The sequence below is a fragment of the Rhinolophus sinicus genome, linkage group LG06, assembly GCF_036562045.2.
Source record: "Rhinolophus sinicus isolate RSC01 linkage group LG06, ASM3656204v1, whole genome shotgun sequence".
Classification (NCBI taxonomy): Eukaryota; Metazoa; Chordata; class Mammalia; order Chiroptera; family Rhinolophidae; genus Rhinolophus; species Rhinolophus sinicus.
The window spans coordinates 123,227,718-123,248,674 of NC_133756.1; the positions used below are offsets into that span (position 1 = coordinate 123,227,718).

The 20,957-nt window shown below is 42.5% G+C and overlaps 1 protein-coding gene across 2 annotated transcripts; it reads left to right on the forward strand.

Moving 5' to 3' along the window:
* Positions 1 to 1,809: 1,809 nt before the first annotated feature.
* Positions 1,810 to 20,158, forward strand: LOC109439684 (interferon-induced very large GTPase 1). Of its 2 annotated transcripts, none has more exons than XM_074335913.1 (2): positions 1,810 to 1,957; positions 7,903 to 20,158. In XM_074335913.1, the coding sequence occupies exon 2, from the start codon at positions 7,905 to 7,907 to the stop codon at positions 15,171 to 15,173; it is 7,269 nt and encodes a 2,422-aa protein (XP_074192014.1). In that variant the 5' UTR covers positions 1,810 to 1,957; positions 7,903 to 7,904; the 3' UTR covers positions 15,174 to 20,158. The 2 variants fall into 2 exon arrangements, with proteins under 2 accessions (XP_074192014.1, XP_074192013.1); XM_074335912.1 differs by having other exon boundaries at positions 1,818 to 1,987.
* Positions 20,159 to 20,957: the final 799 nt, after the last annotated feature.

Here is a 20,957-nt window from a genome sequence, read left to right on the forward strand (position 1 = left end):
AAAATGTAAGCACTCCCTCACTCTCAAGTTCCCTTGTACCCCAAGTGCTTCTCTGGCATCACCCTCCTCCCAGCCCTGGGTGGGTCCCTGGTTTAAGGACTCTAGAATTCCTGGGGAGGTCTCAGTGTGTTCTTCTTCCCTCAGTTTATTCAGAGTAAGGCTAGAATTTTTCAAATGGAACTTAAGATAGAAAATTGGCAGGAAAGCTTAGAAATAGCTGACAAAGAGCATCAATCACTTAACAAACATTTCTGTGAAAAACAATCATTTCTGGGAATTGAGATGAGAACAAAAAATGAAACCAAAAGTCTTTTCTCTGTATTGGACGTTGACCTGAGTAACATGAAGGAGCTGTGGGGAAATGAACTCTTTTGTGAATCTGATTTTGAGGCCATGGGATTGCTTGCACCCTTCATTAATGTATACAACGTTTACTGAGACCTTATGTGCAGAAAGTGTGCTCACCTGTGAAAAAATATGAGGTGGATCAGACATACACTCTATACTCTACAGACTCGTAGCACAGCAATAATCAAAACATAGACACGGATAAAAGACCCAGCATGAGTGCAGAAAAGAAATCCCCCAAGAACTGTCAGATGGTGGCACGAATATAGAAATTCTCAGAGGTTCAAATTTAATGCTTGTTGGAACACTGTCACTGGAAAACTTCCCCTTGAGGCCTTCTGTCTAGATAGATTTGATCATCAAACCAATTATGTGTCAGGGAGAAAATTTTAATTTGAATAACTACTTCAGGCTGAGCATTTTATCCCCATTAATGTCATGTGAAGTAGATAGTACTAGTGGCACAAATTCATGCCACTGCTCAGCTGCTCTCATTACTTGGGTCACCCTCCCCACACCCAAGACTAAATTAATACAGCTAGTAACTGTTCGATGCTGGACTCAAATCTGTCTCTGACAGACATTAAATCTCTTGCTTATTAGGGAACACCAGTGCTCCTATCTAAGGGAAAGAGTAGGAAAAGGGACGGTATGGGTAGGATTTCTGGAGGAACTAAAAAAACAAGTATGAAGTTCACCTGGAAGAATCAGTGTGCATCAGACCACAAAAGTTTGAAATAGAACAATAGGCCAGGGGCACTGGTCAGCAATCAATAGTATAATGAATTATATTCACAGAAATATAATGAAACAAAATGCTTTACATGGGTTTAAGTTTGAGGGACAACTGTCAGAAATAACATTACTAGAAAGCTCTAATATAAAAGATAGAGACCAATAAAATTCTCTCTTTCTCACAATAAACACAGAATGTACTTTTGTACATTATATATATATATATATATATATATATATATATATATATATATATATATAGTTTTTTATTTTTGGGAACTCAGAACTTCAAGATTTGAAACTGATTCTTGCATAAAAAGTCTTTTACGGGAAATAGAAATGAACAAGTTTCATTGCCACTGGAAACATGGTTCTCTCTGTTCTTGGGTGATGAGAATTAGAATAGAAAAGCAGTTTAAAGCACTTTCCCTGCGGAAGACACTGCTCTCGAAAATGTGCCCATGTCTCTTCTCCTAATTCTCTCCCAGTCCTGTTTCTATGTTCATTATATTGGGATCACCGCACCAGCACCTTTGGTACACACACGTACACAAGTGCACACACTCACATGTACATGCACAAACATTAGTCGTCTAATTGCAGTAATTTTAAAACCCAAGGATTGCAATAAAAATAAATAAACAAACAGTGTTCAGCTAAATTTTTTAAAGAAAAAAAGAACCAATGAAAACAAAAGTGAAACCAGTTCTTCCCTTCCTGCTTGGAGGATAAAATCAGGGCGGCCCCTCTGTCACCAAAGGAGCCAAAGCCTGGGCTGGAGATGTGAGTCAGCACCCACCAGACTCAGGGAAGGAACTTACTCTACAAGCAGGTCTCTCTGGAGCAACCTGAAGACAGAAGTTGGCCCTGACAGGTCAGCCAGTAAAGGAACACGCATGGTCAGGCAAGTTAAGAAAGTTTTTACTGTTAACACAGAAAAGTATTTTGGACTGAGCAAAGACAGCTACAGTCCCGGCCTTAATGTCTAAAGGAGACTTGCAGCCTGGAGGTAGGGGGTTAGGAGGGTTTTATAGAAGCTGTGCTGACAGGGTAGCATTGTTTCAACAGAAAATGCTGACTGCCTGTAAGCCAGTAGCTGTTTTGTGGCGTTTTCTGTTATCACAACTTTGGCTCTGTCTGCAGGTGCAGGCCAACAGACATTTTGTTGTTTTCTTGCAGACATGGCTCTGTCTGCAAATCAAGGTCTCAGACCTAACATTCAGAGACCTAACATTAAGTCAAGGTCTCTAACATTCAGAGACCTAACAGGCTTAAAGGAGACAGGTAGGTGAAGAAGGCGGAAAATGGGGTAGACAGATACAAAGACAGACTCAAACACTAAAGTGGGGACAGAAATTGATGGAAATAGTCATAGGGAACAGACAGATTAAGACATGCTAAGAACACAAACGTGAATCTGGCCTTGTCATTATTCCAAAGCACAGCTCCAAATGTGGGGGGAAAGGAGGTACATTATCTCAACAGACAATTAAAGAACTTGGAAATTTGTGTTATAAATAAAAATAAATCTAGACAGGTAAATAGAGACTTTATTTGAAAGGATTATTGAAACAAGGGGAAAGAGACTGTAGAAATAAGGAAAACAATACAATCACAGAGCTGCAAGCAACAGACAGGCCAGGCAGAAAGGAATTTTCTTTATAGGGAAGGATCAACAAGGTTATGCTAGAAAGAACAGAGTATGGAGGGAGTTGGACAATCAGAATGTTTTTCCATGAGGTTTGATGATTCTCAGGCAGGAGTTTTAAGGAGGGATTGTTTGCTGGGTTAGAAGGTAGGCAGGTCAAAGTTCAGGGGCCTGGAGAAAGCACAGAAGCTTTTTTGAAGCCAGAGAAACAAAAAGGGAATGTGAAGGGTCTGTATCTGGCCTCATTATAATTGAAAAGGGTAAGCATCAGTGAGTCTTATCTATCCAAGTCATGTGGGGGAAGGGTGGTTCTTTACAGGAAGCCATATCTTAGAGCAAAAGGGTGGATAGATTTCTTTAACTGTTTTCCAGAAATAAGGGGCTCAGGAAAATTTAACATTGTTATTATGACAGGTGCTATTGTAAGCACAGAAGAGAGAGGTACTAACTCAAACTGAAAGATAAATGGACAGCTTCACCAATAAGCAGAATGTTTACCTGGGTCAGGAGTATAAAGCCCTGGGCAGAGACGATGGAGAAGGACTCATGCAATATAATAATATAGGGGAGGAAAATTTTCCCTTCTAAGTTGGTTGGCCGGTCTAATAATTAAATTGACATAAGACAGATTAACAGAAAACCAAGTGTAATTACATACATATGGGAGCCCCACAAAGACATGAAGACTCAAGGCAATCTGTCAATTAAGGCTTATATACCATCCTGAGCTAAGGAGAAGGGGGTGGGGGTCTGGAGCTTCAAAGGGGAGGAAGGTAATTCAGAGGAAGATGGAAAGAGCAAATGTTTGGTAAACAAATGTTGGCCATGCCATGCAGATAAATTCTTTCTGATTTAAAAAGTTATCTCTGGTAATAGCTCTTTTCCTGGTACAGGACCCCATCAAAAATACTTTTAGGCAGTCAAGGGAGAGGTTAAAAGCTTTTCCTGAGTCTGCTGGGTCTTAATTAGCTTCACCTCAAAACAATCCATGTGCCAAAATGGCACATGGGGTAGTGTATTCTGCTCCCCCTCACTGTACAGGATTTAGAAAACTGTGAGGTTCAGGAAAGGTGGCAGAGTGCAGTTTCCAAGTGAAGAAAGTGAAGTAGAGCATAGGAAAAGGAACAAGAGTACTTGTGAAAGGAATTAGGTTAATTGTTGCCAGGTTATGTGGGGTCTTGAATGCCAGGACCATGTAATTTGATCATATCATAAACCAATAAAAAGTTTTCAATGTTTTGTAAAATGTAAGTTTCAGGATGAAATGTGAAAGATGGACCACAATAGGAACAGAGACAACAAACTCTAGGGTTTTTCATAGAGAGTAGTCAAATAAATAAGGCAAACTACTGCCCAATATTTAGTAAGTATCCAACAGGGACCACAGTTTGGGGAAAGAAATAGGAAAAAATGGGCTTCAAAGACATAGAAGGGGCCCATGTCACCATTTCCCCTATCAGGATTGGATGGATACCCCAAAGTGGCTAGAGCCAGGAATTTAGGATGAGTTTCTAATTGGATAAGCCATTCTACATAGCTAATCCAACAAGTCCAAAGAGCAGCTCCAAATATGAAATGAATAATAAGATCATCTTGATGTGTCTCATGAAACTGAAGAACAAAAGCACAGACCAGAGAGGCCAGAGGTTACAGAAGATGATAGTTTATTAAAGCAAAGGGTTACAGCTCCCAAGTGGGAGAGGGTACCTGAAACTGGGATGCCCACAGCTAAAGCAACAGACTTCTGTTTTGATACTTTTCCTTGTGTATCTGAGGAGAAAAGCTGATGTCTATAAGGAGAAAAGTTGATGTCTACTAGTACAGTTTTATCAAATTCTCAGCCTTGAGGAGGCTTTTTGAAACAGTTTGAAACAAACCAGCTGTCCAATGCTAGCTGTCCTGTGCTAAGGATGCTTCCCAGGGCTACAGCCTTGAAGATGTGACAGTCTTTGTCCATTCTACCAGGGAGTTCCTGATTGCCTGCAGTTATGCTAACTAACCTGCCTCAATCCCTCCTCTGAAAAGGAAACCCTAACTGCCATTAGGGAATAAGGGTGTGAGTGCTCTGGCTACTTCAGGCTGAGGAGTGGCATAGAGAGACTGGCAGCGAGGGCCTGTCCAGAGATCTATCTAAAGGTCCCCGTTACACGAACGAGTTGAGGTGAGGTTTTGTAGTTGTGTAGGCCACCGTAGCCAACCAGTAGGTAGTCTGCAAGCTGAGACACACTGTAGGCAACAGCATTGTAGGTAATCCCTATAATAATGAATAAAAGAAAAATGAGAAAAATTTCTTTAAGTCCTGCTAAACTAGGAAGCCAGGAAGTAAGGAAGGAAAAATCCAGAGCAAAGAATCCTGTTATTTTGTTTAATATTGGAAACGATATTATGAATTTGTTGAACTTTATTTTCAATTAACTGTGAGTTATCAGATGTTGAAACAACATAACTCTTTAAAATTTTCACATCCTTGGTTAAGTTTATTCCTAGGTATTTTATTCTTTTTGCTGTAATTGCAAAAGGAATTGTTTTTTGTATTTCTTTTTCTGAGGTTTCATTGTTAGTATATAGGAATGCAATGGACTTTTGTACAATGATTTTGTAGCCAGGAACTTTACTGTATTAGTTGATTGTTAAAAGCCAGGGTTTTAAGTTGCAACTCACCCTGGCAACTAAAAGTCCATGTTCAGAACACCCACAAAGATAATTACACACACACACATTTTTTTAACAAGTGTTGAAATATATTTTTTGGAACCTAGAAATGAGGGGATGAGAAAGCCTTAAAGACTTGCGTCTTTAGTACACTCACCTTCTGTCGTGCGGGAGACTCTGCTTGCTGCGCCATTTGTCATGCGGGAGACCCTGCTCACTGCGCCATTTGTCATGCCGGGTGACCTGCGGGGTCTCTGCTCCCGCTCCCCACATAACGCAGGATATGGTGAGGCCAAAAAGGAACACCCACGGAGCCATAGGTAGGGGAGTCATACCACTATATTCTCTCTGGCGGCACTATACTCTCACTGGAGGCTTGTGGGGGCGGAGCCCCAGAGAGTAGTTTCCAGGCTCTCGGCCTCACATAGACAGGTGCTGGCTCAGGTAGTAAATGGCCAACTGTGATTGCATGGCCATCAGCTGTGGCTAGTTGGCCGTCAGCTGTAACCAGTGAGCCATTGGCCACTAATATAACTGCTGTGGCTACGCTAGAGAGAGAGAGGAGAGAAGAATGGGGGCTAGCAAGAAGATGGCGGCTGGGCTGGCAAGTGTGGATGGCGGTTTGCGGACAGTGTGGATCGAGCCTCCAGTGAGAGTATAGAGCCGCCAGAGAGAATATAGTGGTATGACTCCCCTACCTATGGCTCCGTGGGTGTTCCTTTTTGGCCTCACCATATCCTGCGTTCTTGTATGGGGAGCGGGAGCAGAGACCCCGCCAGACACCCTGCACGACAAATGGCGCAGCGAGCAGGGTATGGTGCCAGCCAAAGCTCTCCGAAGGATGGTGGATCAGTTTGTGCGTATGAACACCCAGTCTGAGGAAGACCAGGAGGAGCAGCTGCCGGAGAGCTGGACTGCCGTGGAGGGGTGGGAGGATGTGGACGTTTCTCCCACCAGCACAGGAAAAGCCATGCAGCTGCTGGAGAGATGGAGCCCCGTGGAGAGGTGGAAAGATGTGGACGGTTCCCCAACCAGCACAGGCCGGAGAAAGCGAAGGTCGTTGCAGCCCTGTGGGCCGGGGAAGTTCCTGCTTGGGCAGCCCGGATGCGGGACTTGTAGTCCCAGGAGGTAACGCTTGCTGAGTCCTCTGTGGGAGATGAGGGTGAGGTCAAGGTCGTCCCTCACCCCCAGGACAGCCCTGGTGAATGACTATGGCTATGGGGAATTGCCTTCCATCCCTAATTTAATGGACCGCTTGACTGTTTGTTTGGGAACTGTTGTTAGTGGAACTGGGGGATATTTGCTTTTGTCTCTTGACTGGCCGCCATTGAGAATATGTAAGCACCTTGATTGTGAGTCGCTGTTGTTCCAGCAGGGTACCCTGAGAGGCACAGAGAGAGTGGCAGTGCCCTGAGAGTCCTGGCTGAGTCCAGGAAGTCTGGCTGAGCCCTGAAGATACCCTGGCTGTGCCCAGGAAGTCGGGCTGTTCCCAGAGAGAGTAGAGCCCTGGCTGAGTCCAGGAAGTTTGGCTGAGCCCTGAAGATACCCTGGCTGTGCCCAGGAAGTCGGGCTGTTCCCAGAGAGTGGCAGTGCCCTGAGAGCCCTGGCTGTGTCCAGGAAGTGTGGCTGTGCCCACAGAGAGTGGCAGTGCCCTGAAAGCCCTGGCTGTGTCCAGGAAGTGTGGCTGTTCCCAGAGAAAGTGGCAGCGCCCTGAGAAATCCTAGCTGTGCCCGGGAAACTAGTGGTACCCTAAGAAGTCCAGGAAGTCTGGCCGTGCCCAGGAGTACTGGTGGTGCCCTGAGAAACCCTGGCTGTGTCCGGGAAGACAGGTGGTACCCTAAGAAGTCCAGGAAGTCTGGCTGTGCCCAGGAGTACTGGTGGTGCCCTGAGAAACCCTGGCTGTGTCCGGGAAGACAGGTGGTACCCTAAGAAGTCCAGGAAGTCTGGCCGTGCCCAGAAGCACTGGTGGTGCCCTGAGAAACCCTGGCTGTGCCCAGAGAGCCTGGCTGTGTCCAGGATATTGCATTCACCCCCAGGCTCCTCGCACAGGTCCCCTTGCGGAAGACTGCTTGTCACGTGGGTGTGAGGCGAGAGCCTGTGTGGAGTGTGGGGCGGAGCCCCAGAGAGTAGTTTCAGGCTCTCGGCCTCACATAGACAGGTGCTGGCACAGGTAGTAAATGGCCAACTGTGATTGCATGGCCATCAGCTGTGGCTAGTTGGCCGTCAGCTGTAACCAGTGAGCCATTGGCCACTAATATAACTGCTGTGGCTACGCTAGAGAGAGAGAGAGAGAAGAATGGGGGCTAGCAAGAAGATGGCGGCTGGGCTGGCAAGTGTGGATGGCGGTTTGCGGACATTGTGGATCCAGCCTCCAGTGAGAGTATAGTGCCGCCAGAGAGAATATAGTGGTATGACTCCCCTCCATGGCTCCGTGGGTGTTCCTTTTTGGCCTCACCATATCCTGCGTTCACTTCTTTAGGGCACGACACAGGCTAACTGAGTATCTTTTGTTTTCACAGCCATGGACACAGCAAAGTCCACCGCTGATGAGCCCCTTCTTAGAGGCAAAAAAGGGCAAGATCTCCAAGAGATGCTGAGAGAAGCAGGACTGGCGGTTGAGTACTGGTTGCCCAAGCTGCAGGAACAGCTGGGTGTGACCTGTGCCCAGGCCTTACAACACCTAGAAGACAAAGACCTCCAGCAGCTGAAATCCCAGGCACAATATCCCTGGGAGAAAAGGGCCCTGGAGAAGCTGCTTAACCTGTCACACTCAAATAGTCTTTCAGAGTTCCAGGAGTCTCAGGTGGAAATGATAAAGAAAAAGCAAACGAGGGCAGAGCAGGTGCTGCAGGAGCTAAAAGACTTACTGTCAGAAGGAAGACAACAACAAGAAGAGGCAGTGAGGAAAAAAGAGACAGAACTGAGGCAGGCGATGGAGATCCCCAAAGAGTACTGGCCACCACCTGAAAAGTCCCTAAGAGAAGTCATGGTAAACATGGAGATACAACTCAACCTCACGGAGGGGACACTGTCTCACAGGCAAAACCTCCCTGATAGAGATCTGGTGAGATGGGCATCTGGAGGGCTGGCCCTGCAGGGAATTTACAAAACCAGATACCAAAGGGACCTTATAGAGAAGAGAGAGGAACTACTCAGTGTCCCCAAGGACTTCTTACTCTTTGGCCCAGAGCAGGACACACGAATGGAAACAAAGGAATTTACATCTTCTCAAGCAGAATCTATGTTCACCCAGACATTACAGAAGCTGGGCATCAGCGTAACTGCTCCAGCCAAGGGCGGAGGTTGGGGATTTAGCTTGGAAGCTGGTATGGATTACAGCAAACATTCAGAATCCAAGGAAACCCATCAATCGCGTTCTGATCACTCTTATTTCTGCTCTACCAAGTTCATCTATTTCCCACTCGCCTCCTTTCACTTTCGCATTGATCAGCTCCAGTTCTCCAAGGCTGCTCTAGAGGAATTGAAATGCATTGAAGACATCCTGGGTCAGCCTGCAGGGCTAGACAGACTCCCGTTGCTAAGACACAGAACTGAAGCTTTTTTCCACAGGTTTGGCTCTCATGCTAACCAGGGCCCCCTGCACCTGGGGGGAATCTATTGGTGGAAAGCCATTTCAGAGGGTTTCCGAAGTGAGCAGCTGGCAGAAGTGAAACAACTGTCAGCAGAGTCCCTGAATAGCTACATAAGGGGCAGCTACAGTGGCTTTGGAGTGAAAGTCGCTGCAGGTGTCGATGTGTCAGACTCATATTCAAACGCATCCTCCCAAAGCACAACCTGCCAAAATCTCCAAACCAAAATTCAACTATCTGTGGCCCACACAGGGGGCCCACCAGAAGCAAATGGCTTTCTGCAGTGGAAAGCTGGCCTAGTTGCCAGTAATAAAACCTGGTGTGTCATTGACCGGGGACTTCAGCTGGTGCCCATTTGGGACATCATCCTCTCCAGTCACAGAAGGGATTTTAAGGATCCTCTTCAGGTAGCTAACTTCCTGAAAGACAGCTACACTGCTCTGACTAGCCTCACTGCCCACATCCAGGATGGAGAAGAATTATTGAGTGTTGGGAAGGAGGCTAGGGTTTTCCTAGAGGATGTGAAATCCTGGGAGGTATCTGATCCAGAAGAGCAGCTTAAAAGGCTGATAAATTTCATGCAAATGTTGAGTCAAAAAATTAAAAGTTATGACATTTGGGTTAACATATGCCTCACAGATGCGGCTCTGCAGAATTTTCTGATAAACACTGTTAACTTCTGCAAAGACTCTTCCATTTACAACACCAAATTTATTAAATCTCAGTTGCGCAGCCTTTTGGATCCTCACATCTACAGAGTGACAAACTTTCCTCAGGCTCATTCCATCATGCAGTGGGTCTTCCAGTCAGAGTCAGAGGGAAAGCATATCAACATCTCTGAGTTTTCTGAATTAATTAAAATCTTAAAGGAAACACAGAATGACCTCAGGGAAGTGAAGGCCAGATCTGAGTCTGCAGAAACAGTGGAGGAAGCTCAAAGAAAGGCCACTTACGAGGTGAGCTTGTCTCTTGGCTGCTTCTTGAATTACCTCCAGGAAACAGAGCAGCCAGACACACAGCTCTTGCTACTTAACATTGCAGCTGGTGCAGGGTATCATATGGGAAACCATACTTTTCAGTATCTCCTGGGCTGTGATGAGATAGACTTCCTACTGAATGAAATGCAAACTGCCCAACATAAATACCAGGAGCTCAAAACTATTTGCACCTACAGGGCTCAGGCATTCCTGGTGCTCATAGGACTTACAGCTACTGCAGGAGTCACAGCTGTGTCTCCAGAGGAGAAAACTCAACGCTTGGCATTAATAAGACAACACATGTGCCAATCTTTGTCTAAAGAAGTTGTACACGTCCTCACCAAATTTGAAGCAGATCATGATTGGGAAAACCTAGAGAAAGACTTGAGATTGCTCATTGATGGGAATTATGAAGCCACCACCTCTTCACTGCAAATGGAGGAGGTGAGAAAAAATTTGCAAAGCATTTTCCATGAAAAGAAAGAGCCCCATGAACCACATGATAATGAAAACAGCAAACGGGAAGATGGAGCCTTCCAAGAGTTACTCCAGCGTTTAGGCCTAACACATTACTACCCAAAAAGGATGAGCAGAGCTGACTTCCATCTGATCTACAAGGCTTCTGTGTACAACAGCCAGCCCAGCTCTGAACGGGAGCTTCCCTTCTATTTCCTGCAGAAGCTACTGATGCTGGATTATGGGCTGAGATACCTGGTCTTCAGAGATGACAGAAACACACAGAATGAAGTCTATCCAAGTGCCTTGAATCAGGAAAATGAGGCTTTTGATCCATATGAAGACTTGTTTGAAGACACAGAGGCTCCTGCTAATCCTTCAGCCACTAATCGTAGGCCCCATATTCATCCTATGGATATTCAGATGGCGATTCTTCACTGTGCAGACAATATTGCCAGACAATATATTTTGGCCAAACTTGCCATTTGTCAGTTTGCCCTCCCCTTTCTCATACCAAATCCCTGTAGTTCTGATATTGAATTCTCTCTCTGGTCTCTCCGTCAAATTAGAAGAAGCTGGCAGGAAGCCAGGAAATCACCAAAAGAGAAAGAAAATTACAAGAATAAGCAGATGTGTTGTGTCTCTACCCCCATTGTGTCCTTTATTAGAGTTGGAAATGGTTTCTCTGCTTCCAAATCTCAGATCATGAACTGTCTCCTCAGTAAACGTAAACATGATATCTTTTTTCACCGACACTGCAGAGGGAGCAGCAAAGACTGTCTCTTGATGGGGGGCGTAGTGGAAGTCTGCTGGTTCTGTCCTGGGGGGGAAGATGAGGACAGATTTGACAACTGTTTGACCTTCACCAATCTTCATGGAGACGCAAAAGAACATAAGAAGCAACTCACCTTCCTGCAGGAGGTCTCTTCTCTCATTGTTGTCCTCATGTCAACTTCAGATGACAATAAAGAGAACCGGAAAATTGTCCGTGATCTGAGTCAGTCACCAAGACCTCTGATCTGTTTGCTTGATAACAAAGAAAAAACCATGGCCAATAATTCTAACCAGAAAGCGATCATTGGGATCAGGAACAGAAATGAGGCGGAATTAACAGAGGAGCTCACTACTGCAATCAAACGTTTGCTAGAGCTCTCAGACACTGCTCTGAGCATGGAGGACTGTTCCCAGATTGCTCGCAAGCAAGGATTCTTTATTGATGAAGACCAGAGAGATTGCAGGGAAGCCAAAGAAAAAGCAGAGATCCTAATGGCCCTTCTGAAAGAAAAGAAGATATCTCAGGTGAAGGAAAACTTTCTACCCCTTCAGGGACAACTGTGGCACCTTTGGTGTAAAAAGGACAAAGAACTCTATCACCTCAGAGAAAAGGGGAATCGGAGCATTGAACAACACAAATGTGAGATTGAGACAGAAAAACAAAGAATACGGCGCCATCAGTTGACCAGAGCCTTTCCTCTCAATGATTTAATGCGCTCTGTCCTTGAAATTCTCCAAACACATTCAGAAACTCACAGCACACTCTACTTTTTCCAATGGCTGAGTATGTTTTTGAACAACCTGACTGCAGGACACTTGGAAGAACTGAATGAAAAGCAAAAGTCTTTGTGGTCATGTATACAAACAGAAAAGCAAAAGGCACCAAATAGCAACAACCTGAAACGTTGGCAAAATAGGATAGAAGCTATCTCCGTAGAGATTAATGACTGTACCTTGGGAATTGAGCAACTTCTGAGAGAGGTTGGCCAGATCTATGAAGCTCTGGAAGAAGCTTCTTCCACAAAAGATACCGTTTTTCTCTCCCTTCCCCAGATTGCTGCAGATCTAATGATATCTGGTGTTCCCATTGAGCTGATGGATGGGGATGCTTCCTATGTGCCTCTAAAGTGGGTGACAGCTCTTTTTGACAAGCTCTCTGAGAAACTTGGAAACAAACGACTTTTTATTCTCTCTATCCTTGGCCTGCAGAGCTCAGGGAAGTCCACCCTGCTGAATGCACTCTTTGGGCTGCAGTTCACTGTCAGTGCTGGGAGGTGTACCAGGGGGGCCTACATGCAGCTCCTGAAGGTGGAGGAGACATTCTCAGAGGAACTTGGCTTTGATTTTGTGCTTATTGTGGATACAGAAGGGCTTCGGGCCCCAGAACTGAGCAACAAATCCAAGAATCGTGACAATGAGTTGGCAACCTTTGTCATTGGACTTGGAAACTTGACTCTGATCAATATTTTTGGAGAAAATCCATCAGAAATGCAAGATGTTGTCCAAGCCTTTTTGAGGATGAAACAAGTTAAAATTTCCCCAAGTTGCCTCTTTGTCCTTCAGAATGTGTGGGAAGTTACAGCTAAAGACCAAACTATGAAAGGACGAAGGCGCTTAGAGCAGAGACTGGATGAAATGGCAGCAATAGCGGCTGAGCAAGAACAGTGCTCAGATGTAACCCGCTTTAGTGATGTCATTAAGTTTGATGTCAATACTCATGTCTACTACTTTGCTCACCTCTGGGATGGCAATCCCCCAATGGCCCCTCCCAATCCTCGCTACAGCCACAACGTCCAGGAACTGAAAACTAGAATTCTTATGACTGCAAAACAGGAATCCAGGGGAAGCATCATGAAGATATCAGACGTAAAATCACGAGTTCAAGATCTATGGAGAGCCCTGGTGAATGAGAACTTTATTTTCAGTTTCAGGAACACCCGAGAGGTCATGGCTATGAGCAAATTGGAAACCATGTATAACAACTGGACCTGGGAGCTGAGGAGCCATGTGCTAGGCTTACAGAACCAGCTGATCAACCAGGTTCAGAATGGAAAAGTCCAGACACTCAGAACAAGCACAATTGAGGTTCCAGTTGCAGAAAAATATGAAGCCATCAAGCAAGAACTTGAAAAATATTTTAATGAAGATCCAGAGAGTGAAATACTGATTCAGTGGAAAGCAAATTTTGAAAATAAGCTAATGATCCTTAAAGAGGCACTTACTTTAGACAGCCGAAGAAAGATCGAAGGACTTATAAATTATAAAAAGGGTCAGGAAAGACTGGATAATGAAAAGTCTCATTATGAAAAGGAATTATTAGAAAAAAGCCGAATATTGGCTTCAACTGTAAAGGACAAAGAACTGAGTGATGAAGAGTTACATGAGAAATTCAATCAACTTTGGGAAAAATGGGTCTATGCTGTGTCCTCAACTCAGCCTCCAGTCACAGAACCTAACATTGATGTGGATGCTGAAGGCATCCTTTTGGAATATTTTAAAAAGGAGAGAGACAGGGAGAACATACTGAAGAAAAATTCTGGAAAAACATTTCACATCGATTATGATGAACATATCAAAATGAATAAGAAATTTTACTTATATAGAATGTCATTAAATGTGCATGATAAGGAGTCCATAGAGAGGACCACTGAGCTCATTATTTCAAGATGTACTGAATCTATTAAAAACATTCAGAGGCAACAACATGATTACAGTCCAAGTTATTTCCATGAAATCCTGAAAATAATAGAAGAGGTGATGAAATCAGCCCCCACTGAGGAAAGATACACATTTACCAGTAAATATAAAATTGACTTATCTTTGTGTTTATTCCGAAAAGCAGCAGAGAATTTTAAGGAGATGCACAGGGCATTCAAAAGAGCAAATGATCCTGTAAACCATCTGGAAAGCAAGAAAGATGATTTTTTCATGAGTTTTAAGATCTCTTGTCAAGGAGCAACCTCAATCAAAACATTTGTTGATTTTCTGTGGCACAAACTCACTCCTGCTGTCTCCACTGCCATATGGGGAAAAATGGCTCCTCTAATTGCTGGAGACATGCGAGCTAACTGCTCCGCATTCAATGGAAACAGGGCTAACCTGGAGAAACACATTCTTATCTCTCTGGCAGAAAAAGAAAATTTCGATGATTACCTGGAGTACCTTCATAAGCCAGAATCATTTTTTAGGAATTACATTCAAAACCATATTAAAAGATATTGTTCAGACAAAAGAAGTGAAACAATGAAGACTTTTTTAAAACTAAGTTTAGATGACATCAAGAATGTCATCCTGTTAGCTATTCATGAATCCACAGCAATAGCTAAAGATAAAAGCAGCACTGTGTCTGGGTGGTTGGATTTGTTCTGTGATCACCTGGGAAGTAACTTGATCTTTCCACGAAATGAACTGAAAAGCATTGAACACCAGGAGATAAAAGATATTGAGTTTCTCAAAGAAACCATGACTGAGGCTTTGGATCCCGCAATGAAGACAGTAGAACAGAATTGTTTGAGTATGTCTGTAGAAGAGATGATTCCTGAAATCCAGAAAATGCTTTATGAACATCTCTGTGGCTGCTGGAAACAGTGTCCCTTCTGTAGAGCTATTTGTACAAACACAATCCCCTCTCATGACGGAGACCACAGTGTTCCCTTCCACCGTCCTCAGGCTGTCAGTGGAATTGCATGGTATAAAACAGACGATTTTGTCATTGATACCTGTACTAGTTTGGTAGCAAGTGATTGTTTATTAGTTTTGAGTGATGACCACAAGATCCCATATAAGAACTATCGACAGGGAGGAGAAAAGTACGCCAAATGGAGCATCACCCCAGACTCATCCACCCAGCTGTACTGGAAATGGTTTGTCTGTCACTTCAGACAAAACCTAGAAGAAAAATATAAGATGAAATTTACAGGTAGAGGTAAAATCCCTGGTCCTTGGCACAATATCAAAAAGCAGGATGTTCTTGATGACTTGAAAAAACAATGACCAAAAAAGAGTACCAGAAAGTGAACAAAAGAGTTGTAGTACCTAAACACTCTTAAGATACCTCCTCCTCACAGTGAAAACCTTTATTATTTCTAGTTTTCGAATGAAACATCTAAAAATTTCATGAGTTGAAGATTTTCTGTTGAAAGGACTTCATTTTTCTTTGTCTCAATTCATTCTGGTTTAAAAACAAGTTACTAAAATATATGAACATATGAGAAAAATCAAATAAAATCCATTTAAAACATAATACCTACTTTATATGTTAAGCTATTATTCAGAATGTTCTTTTATTTTAAACATATATTATATAAAGTCTCAGAGAAAGTCATCCTCATTGAGGGAAATCAAAATCATTTCAGCCTGCTACAAATTTGTATAGATTAAATACATGATATGTCAAACCAATATATAGTTCTTGGCTGAAAACTACAAATTGCCTTTTTTAAAGTATGTTTTTAAAATGTATTTTTTTCAGCCTCTGAAATTGTGAGAATAATTTATTCACCCTTGAATGAAAAAATATTCATGGAAAGTTCATGATTTCCAAGCATAGCAATATTTAGACATATTCTGTTCTGGGAAAGAACACAAGAGATTGACCAGGATAGAGCCTGCATCAATTCAGGAAACATTATCAAGCAAATATGAAAAATAGAAATTAAATAACTGTTTTTTTTCCTCATTTAACCATCACCTTCTTCCCTGGCATCTTCTCAGTTCCCTGTGCATTCTTTTAAAAATAATATGGTTCACAGGAGTTTAACTATTCAAAGCCTGGTGCCTTGTACAAATCAAAGAAGGAGCAGCTTTGGAACAAGGTTTATGACCAGTTGAAAGGGCTATGAACAATGTTTGACTTGGTTATACCATTAACAATTTTAAAAACTATTCCTTCAAGAGTAAAATAGCAAAGAGTATACTGTTTTTAGGTTCTGATATTTCAATAAGAAATTCTTTCTTTATATTACAATGGAAGGAAATGCTTATGTCTAAAACAGTCACCCTTGTGACTTTTCATACTATTGAGCCATAGGGTCACAATCAGAATAAAAATAAAAGGCACTCTGAAGACACCAAGAAATTGAAAGGGGACAGAAATCACCATTCTGCAGTCCTACACCTTCTGAAACAATGACTTATGCTAGGTTCTCAAAGCTGATGATCTAAAGGAATCCCAACAAAAGAAGAAAATTTCTCATGTTGGACACAAGAGCATCCATTGTCTTCTACTTATAGGCACACTCTCTACTCCTCCATAGCCAGTGAAAACAGACAAGCCATGGAACAGCAGTCCAAACTTGGATCTTCAGAGCTGGGAGATAGCAGTGCTGATTCTGCTATCTTTGTACCCTCAAAGGGCTTCAAGCACACTCTCAGTTTGAGGTCAAATGCCCCATGTCTCCAGAAGAAATCCTGAGACAGAAAAATTATAAAGGATACAGGTGTTCTTCAGTAGTATAGTTTCCCTTTTGTTCTCTGGAAAATAGTCTCAGTAAGAGTTGAAATGACCTCCTCATAATATCATGTTGACATGGTGACAGAAAAAGAACCACTGCAGAGCACGGTGCCTGTCACTCACATCCTTGAAAATTGCAATATTCAGTTAACACTTGCTGAATGCTTTTTGTACTTGTTTAATGAATCCATAATATCTTTCTTATTATTATTAGTTTCAGGTGTTCTAACAAATATCTTATATCATATATTAACTTTGATTTTCAAGCAAAATTGTTATGTATAAATGAAAAATACCTTTGACAAATTCTTCAGGTATTTAAGCAGTGTGATTATTTGATAAGATTCAAAGGCTGTGCTCAAGAAATTAAAAAAAAACTGGCAAGAAGTAAATTGGGATAGAGAAAAGATAACTATATAGGAATAGGGTTTTCTGTGATAGCAGTGGAGATACTAAAGTTGCCGTGAAGGTGGGGTCAGGATTAAGGGGATTACAGTGCCATTGGATTAGGGTCACTGAGGGAGGATCCATCAGGACCAATGCAGTAGGGGAAATGGAGACAGTAACGATGAGAATCACATGATCAGAAAGAGCAGGAGACACTGGGCCCAGGTGTAGGTACAGGATTAGAAGTGGCCAGAGTTGTGAGGTCAGTAGAGATAGGACACACAAGGAATGAGTCTCTCAGAGTCATTGAAAGTGGGGAACATAGAAACATAAAAATTGGGGGTCACCACATCAGTAGATCTAGGGGATTTCCAGAGTAAGTAAGCAACAGATAGCAAGTGCAATAGGAATGGAGGAGTCACAAGGCCTGTAGGAATGTAGCTAGGAGGGTGGTGGATTTTAAAGCATGATCAAATCACATCAATAAGATGTGAGTTTCTTAAATGAAGATGAAAATTTGTATTGAGTTTTGAAGTCGGTCTCTCTTTCTCTCTCTCAGAGAGAGGATATAAATCTGAGAAAGCCTATGGAATGGGGTGTGTTTTGGAGAAAATGTTTGAGTCTCCCCCAAATTCATATGTTGAATCCCCAACTCACAATGTGATTTAGAGAGGGGGGCCTTGGGAGATAATTAGGGTATGATGAGTTCATGAGGGCAGGGCCCTCATTATTGGATCAGTGACCTTATAAGAAGAGACACAAGAGATCTCTCTCTCTCTCTCTCTCTCTCTCTCTCTCTCTCTCTCTCTCTCTCTCCACATGCATGAACCAAGGAAAGGCATGAGCACACTGCAAGAAGGCAGCCATCTGCAAGCTGGGAAGAGAGCCCTCGCCAGGAACCAAATCAGCCAGCACTTTGATAGTAAATGCTCCAGAACTGTCAGAAATTAATTTCTGTAATCTAAGATAACCACGCTACAGTTTTATGTTATGGCAACCAGAGCTGACTACAATAGGGTGTGTCTAAAAATTGACCCCCTTAAGTTTTGGCATGCTCTTCCTTTGAACTATAGTGAAAGACATATGAAACATACAATTTTTCCCCTTTCCATGAAAACTGTAATTCTCTTTAATAATTCTAACCCATCACGGAGGTCTGAAACAGCCATTCAGCCCTTCATGATAGTGCTGTGGTGCATGAGTGCACAAGGCAGTGAAGGAAAGTGTGTGCACCATCACTGACACTGTCAATGATAATTACTAATGCTGCTATCTTTATAGTAGTGATGCCTGTGAGACCTTGGGTATGTTATCTAACTTCTCTGAGCTCAAGTGCCCTGTCTGTAAGATACCAGTACATTTCTCATGCTATTGTTGGAAAGAATAAATTGTTATGGAGAAAGCATTTAGTACAGTGCCATACACTGAATAAGTATTCTCTAAGTTATTACAATGTTATATTACCTCCACCAAGTTCCTTATTCCTTTGCTTTTGAGTAACATTTTATTACAACCACATTGATAACTTGAGATAGTCTCATCTGGGCTTCAATGGCAGGAATATTCAATGAGGATTCCTTGGGAAATCACAGTTGAGGTCACAGTAAGTTCTAAATAAATGTGATTTTAACACATACCTCAAATACATCTCAAGATATTGATGTCCTTTGGTACTTTATCATTAGTTATACCTATTTCAAACAGTAATCAACCAGTCAAAGGTGTAGAGAAGTCACTGTCACAATTCTTTAGCAGTATGGAGGATAGTGTGTGTTAGGTCCTGTAGCAAAGATGTTAAAGAAAATTTGCCTTCATTGGTTGATGTGAGCTTTTGTCTATTAGCTTTTTTCTGTTACTGCATGTGAGGTGATGGTTAGCTTAGGGTTAAAAGAATTCTGTGCTGTGATGAGGAGTTGAGTAAATTCCCCCTTTGGTCTCATTCTCCTGAGTAGGGGAGATACAAGATGATGTTGCTTTCTGTCTGTGTCGCCTGCATCAGCAGATGAAGTGAAGAAATAGCTAAGTTATATCAGGATGACGTGACAGGCACGTTGCCAGGCTTTGGAAGATCTTGGGCCGATGGCCACAAGCAGGAACAGTAGATGTTGCTTATCCAGATGAACTAGCCCTTCATCCGGATAAGCCATATTTTTATCACTGACTGCTGAACCCTCCTGGAACTCGCCATTCCCGGAGTGGGAGGCAGAAATAAGAAGCTTGGCTCTAAGGTACATCTGAGAAAATAATCTAGAAAATAAGATAGACCTCAGTTGGCAGTGTAAACTTTCATCATTTGATCATTTGTCATTGGTGATTCTTCCCCATTCTAACATTTTGAAGACTTCCAGCAACATGCAGCTTACAACACCAGGAGATGTCCTGACATCCAGCCGTGGACATGGTGAGGTCTGGCTGGTTCCCGGCCTCTCCAGTGTTGTTCCCCACAGATAGCCTTCTTGAGAACTTGTTAGCATTTTAGAAGCTTGTATGCAGCTTGCAGCTTGTAACATCAGAAGATGCCCTAACTTCCAGCAACAACAAACACAACAGCAACGGCAACAGCAGCAACATTCCTGAGAACTTGTTAGCATCTTGAGAACTTATATATAGCTTGCAGCTTACAACATCAAAAGACGCCTTAACTTCTAGCAACAAAAACAACTTCTAGCAATAACAACAATGACAACAGCAGCAGAATTCTGGGAACTAGCAAGCAACAGTGAGATGCCTGAGTTTCTCTCAGCTGCAGACCTGGCAAGGTTTTGATTTATGACTTTTCCAGTGCTGTCCTCCCCTGGTTTGGTGAGCTTTTGACATCTACTGTAATAGTTACTATCCTATAAAACTTATTACTGCTTTTGGATACTCCTTACTGATGTTGTTTGTGTATTTAGCCAAGTGATTTTTGAACAATAGTAAACATATGTTGGGATCTCTTAAACTTATATGTATGTATATTCCTTTGACATGACATTGGTATCAATGTATATAGTTTAGTCCTAACCACCTTTATTTTCTGTCATTAGCACATTTTTAAGTGCCTTTGTTTTTTGCTATTGCATATCGCTAAATAAACTGAATAGATATTGCTAAATAAATTGATTATATATTGCTAAATAAATTCATTAGTCCCACTCTAGCATGTGTCCTCCTCCCTCCTTTCCCTGTTCGTCATTATAGTTCCTCAGAAATAAACCTAAGACATAGATTCACGGCCAAGTGAATTATTAGAAAAGTTATCCCAATAGAAATTTAAAAGTCCAAGCAAGAAGGGGGAAGTAATTTAAAGTAAGGGAATAAATTGGTAGGTACAAGTCAATTTTTCAGAATTATGGAATGACAGCTTGCAGTTGAAGTGAAGAACACAACCTTGGAAGTTAGACTGCTTGGTTTTGCACAGAGCTTCCACCATTTACTAGCTGTATGTCCTTGGGTGAGTTACTCAACCTGTCTCTGCTTCACTTTTTACCTCTACAAAATGAGGTGTGAGGACAACTTCCGATAATACATATGCCTGGCATAGAGTATGTGTTCCAATAATGTAGGTGGTGGTAGTAATAGTAGCAGCAGCAAGAGCAGAAAAAGTCATGTTAATAGAAGAAACTCTAGTAATTAATAACATTATTATCATTGCTATTACATTGAAATATAGTTATGCCAGGACCCCATCCTCAACTGTAAGCTCCTGAAGAGGTGGGTCCAAGTCTTGTTCGTCTCCATATGCTCAGCATCTAGAATGGTATTTACCCCCGTGTAGATGATGAACACTGGCTGTTAAATACAACGGACAGGACAAGCTTACTAGATATTGGAGGTGGAAGTGGTGACATTTAGAAGGGAAAAAAAGAAATCAAAGATGATTCTGATATTTCAAAAATATAATGCAGCTGAAATTAACTAAATACAGGTCACCAATGGCATCTATTTTTCTAAATCCA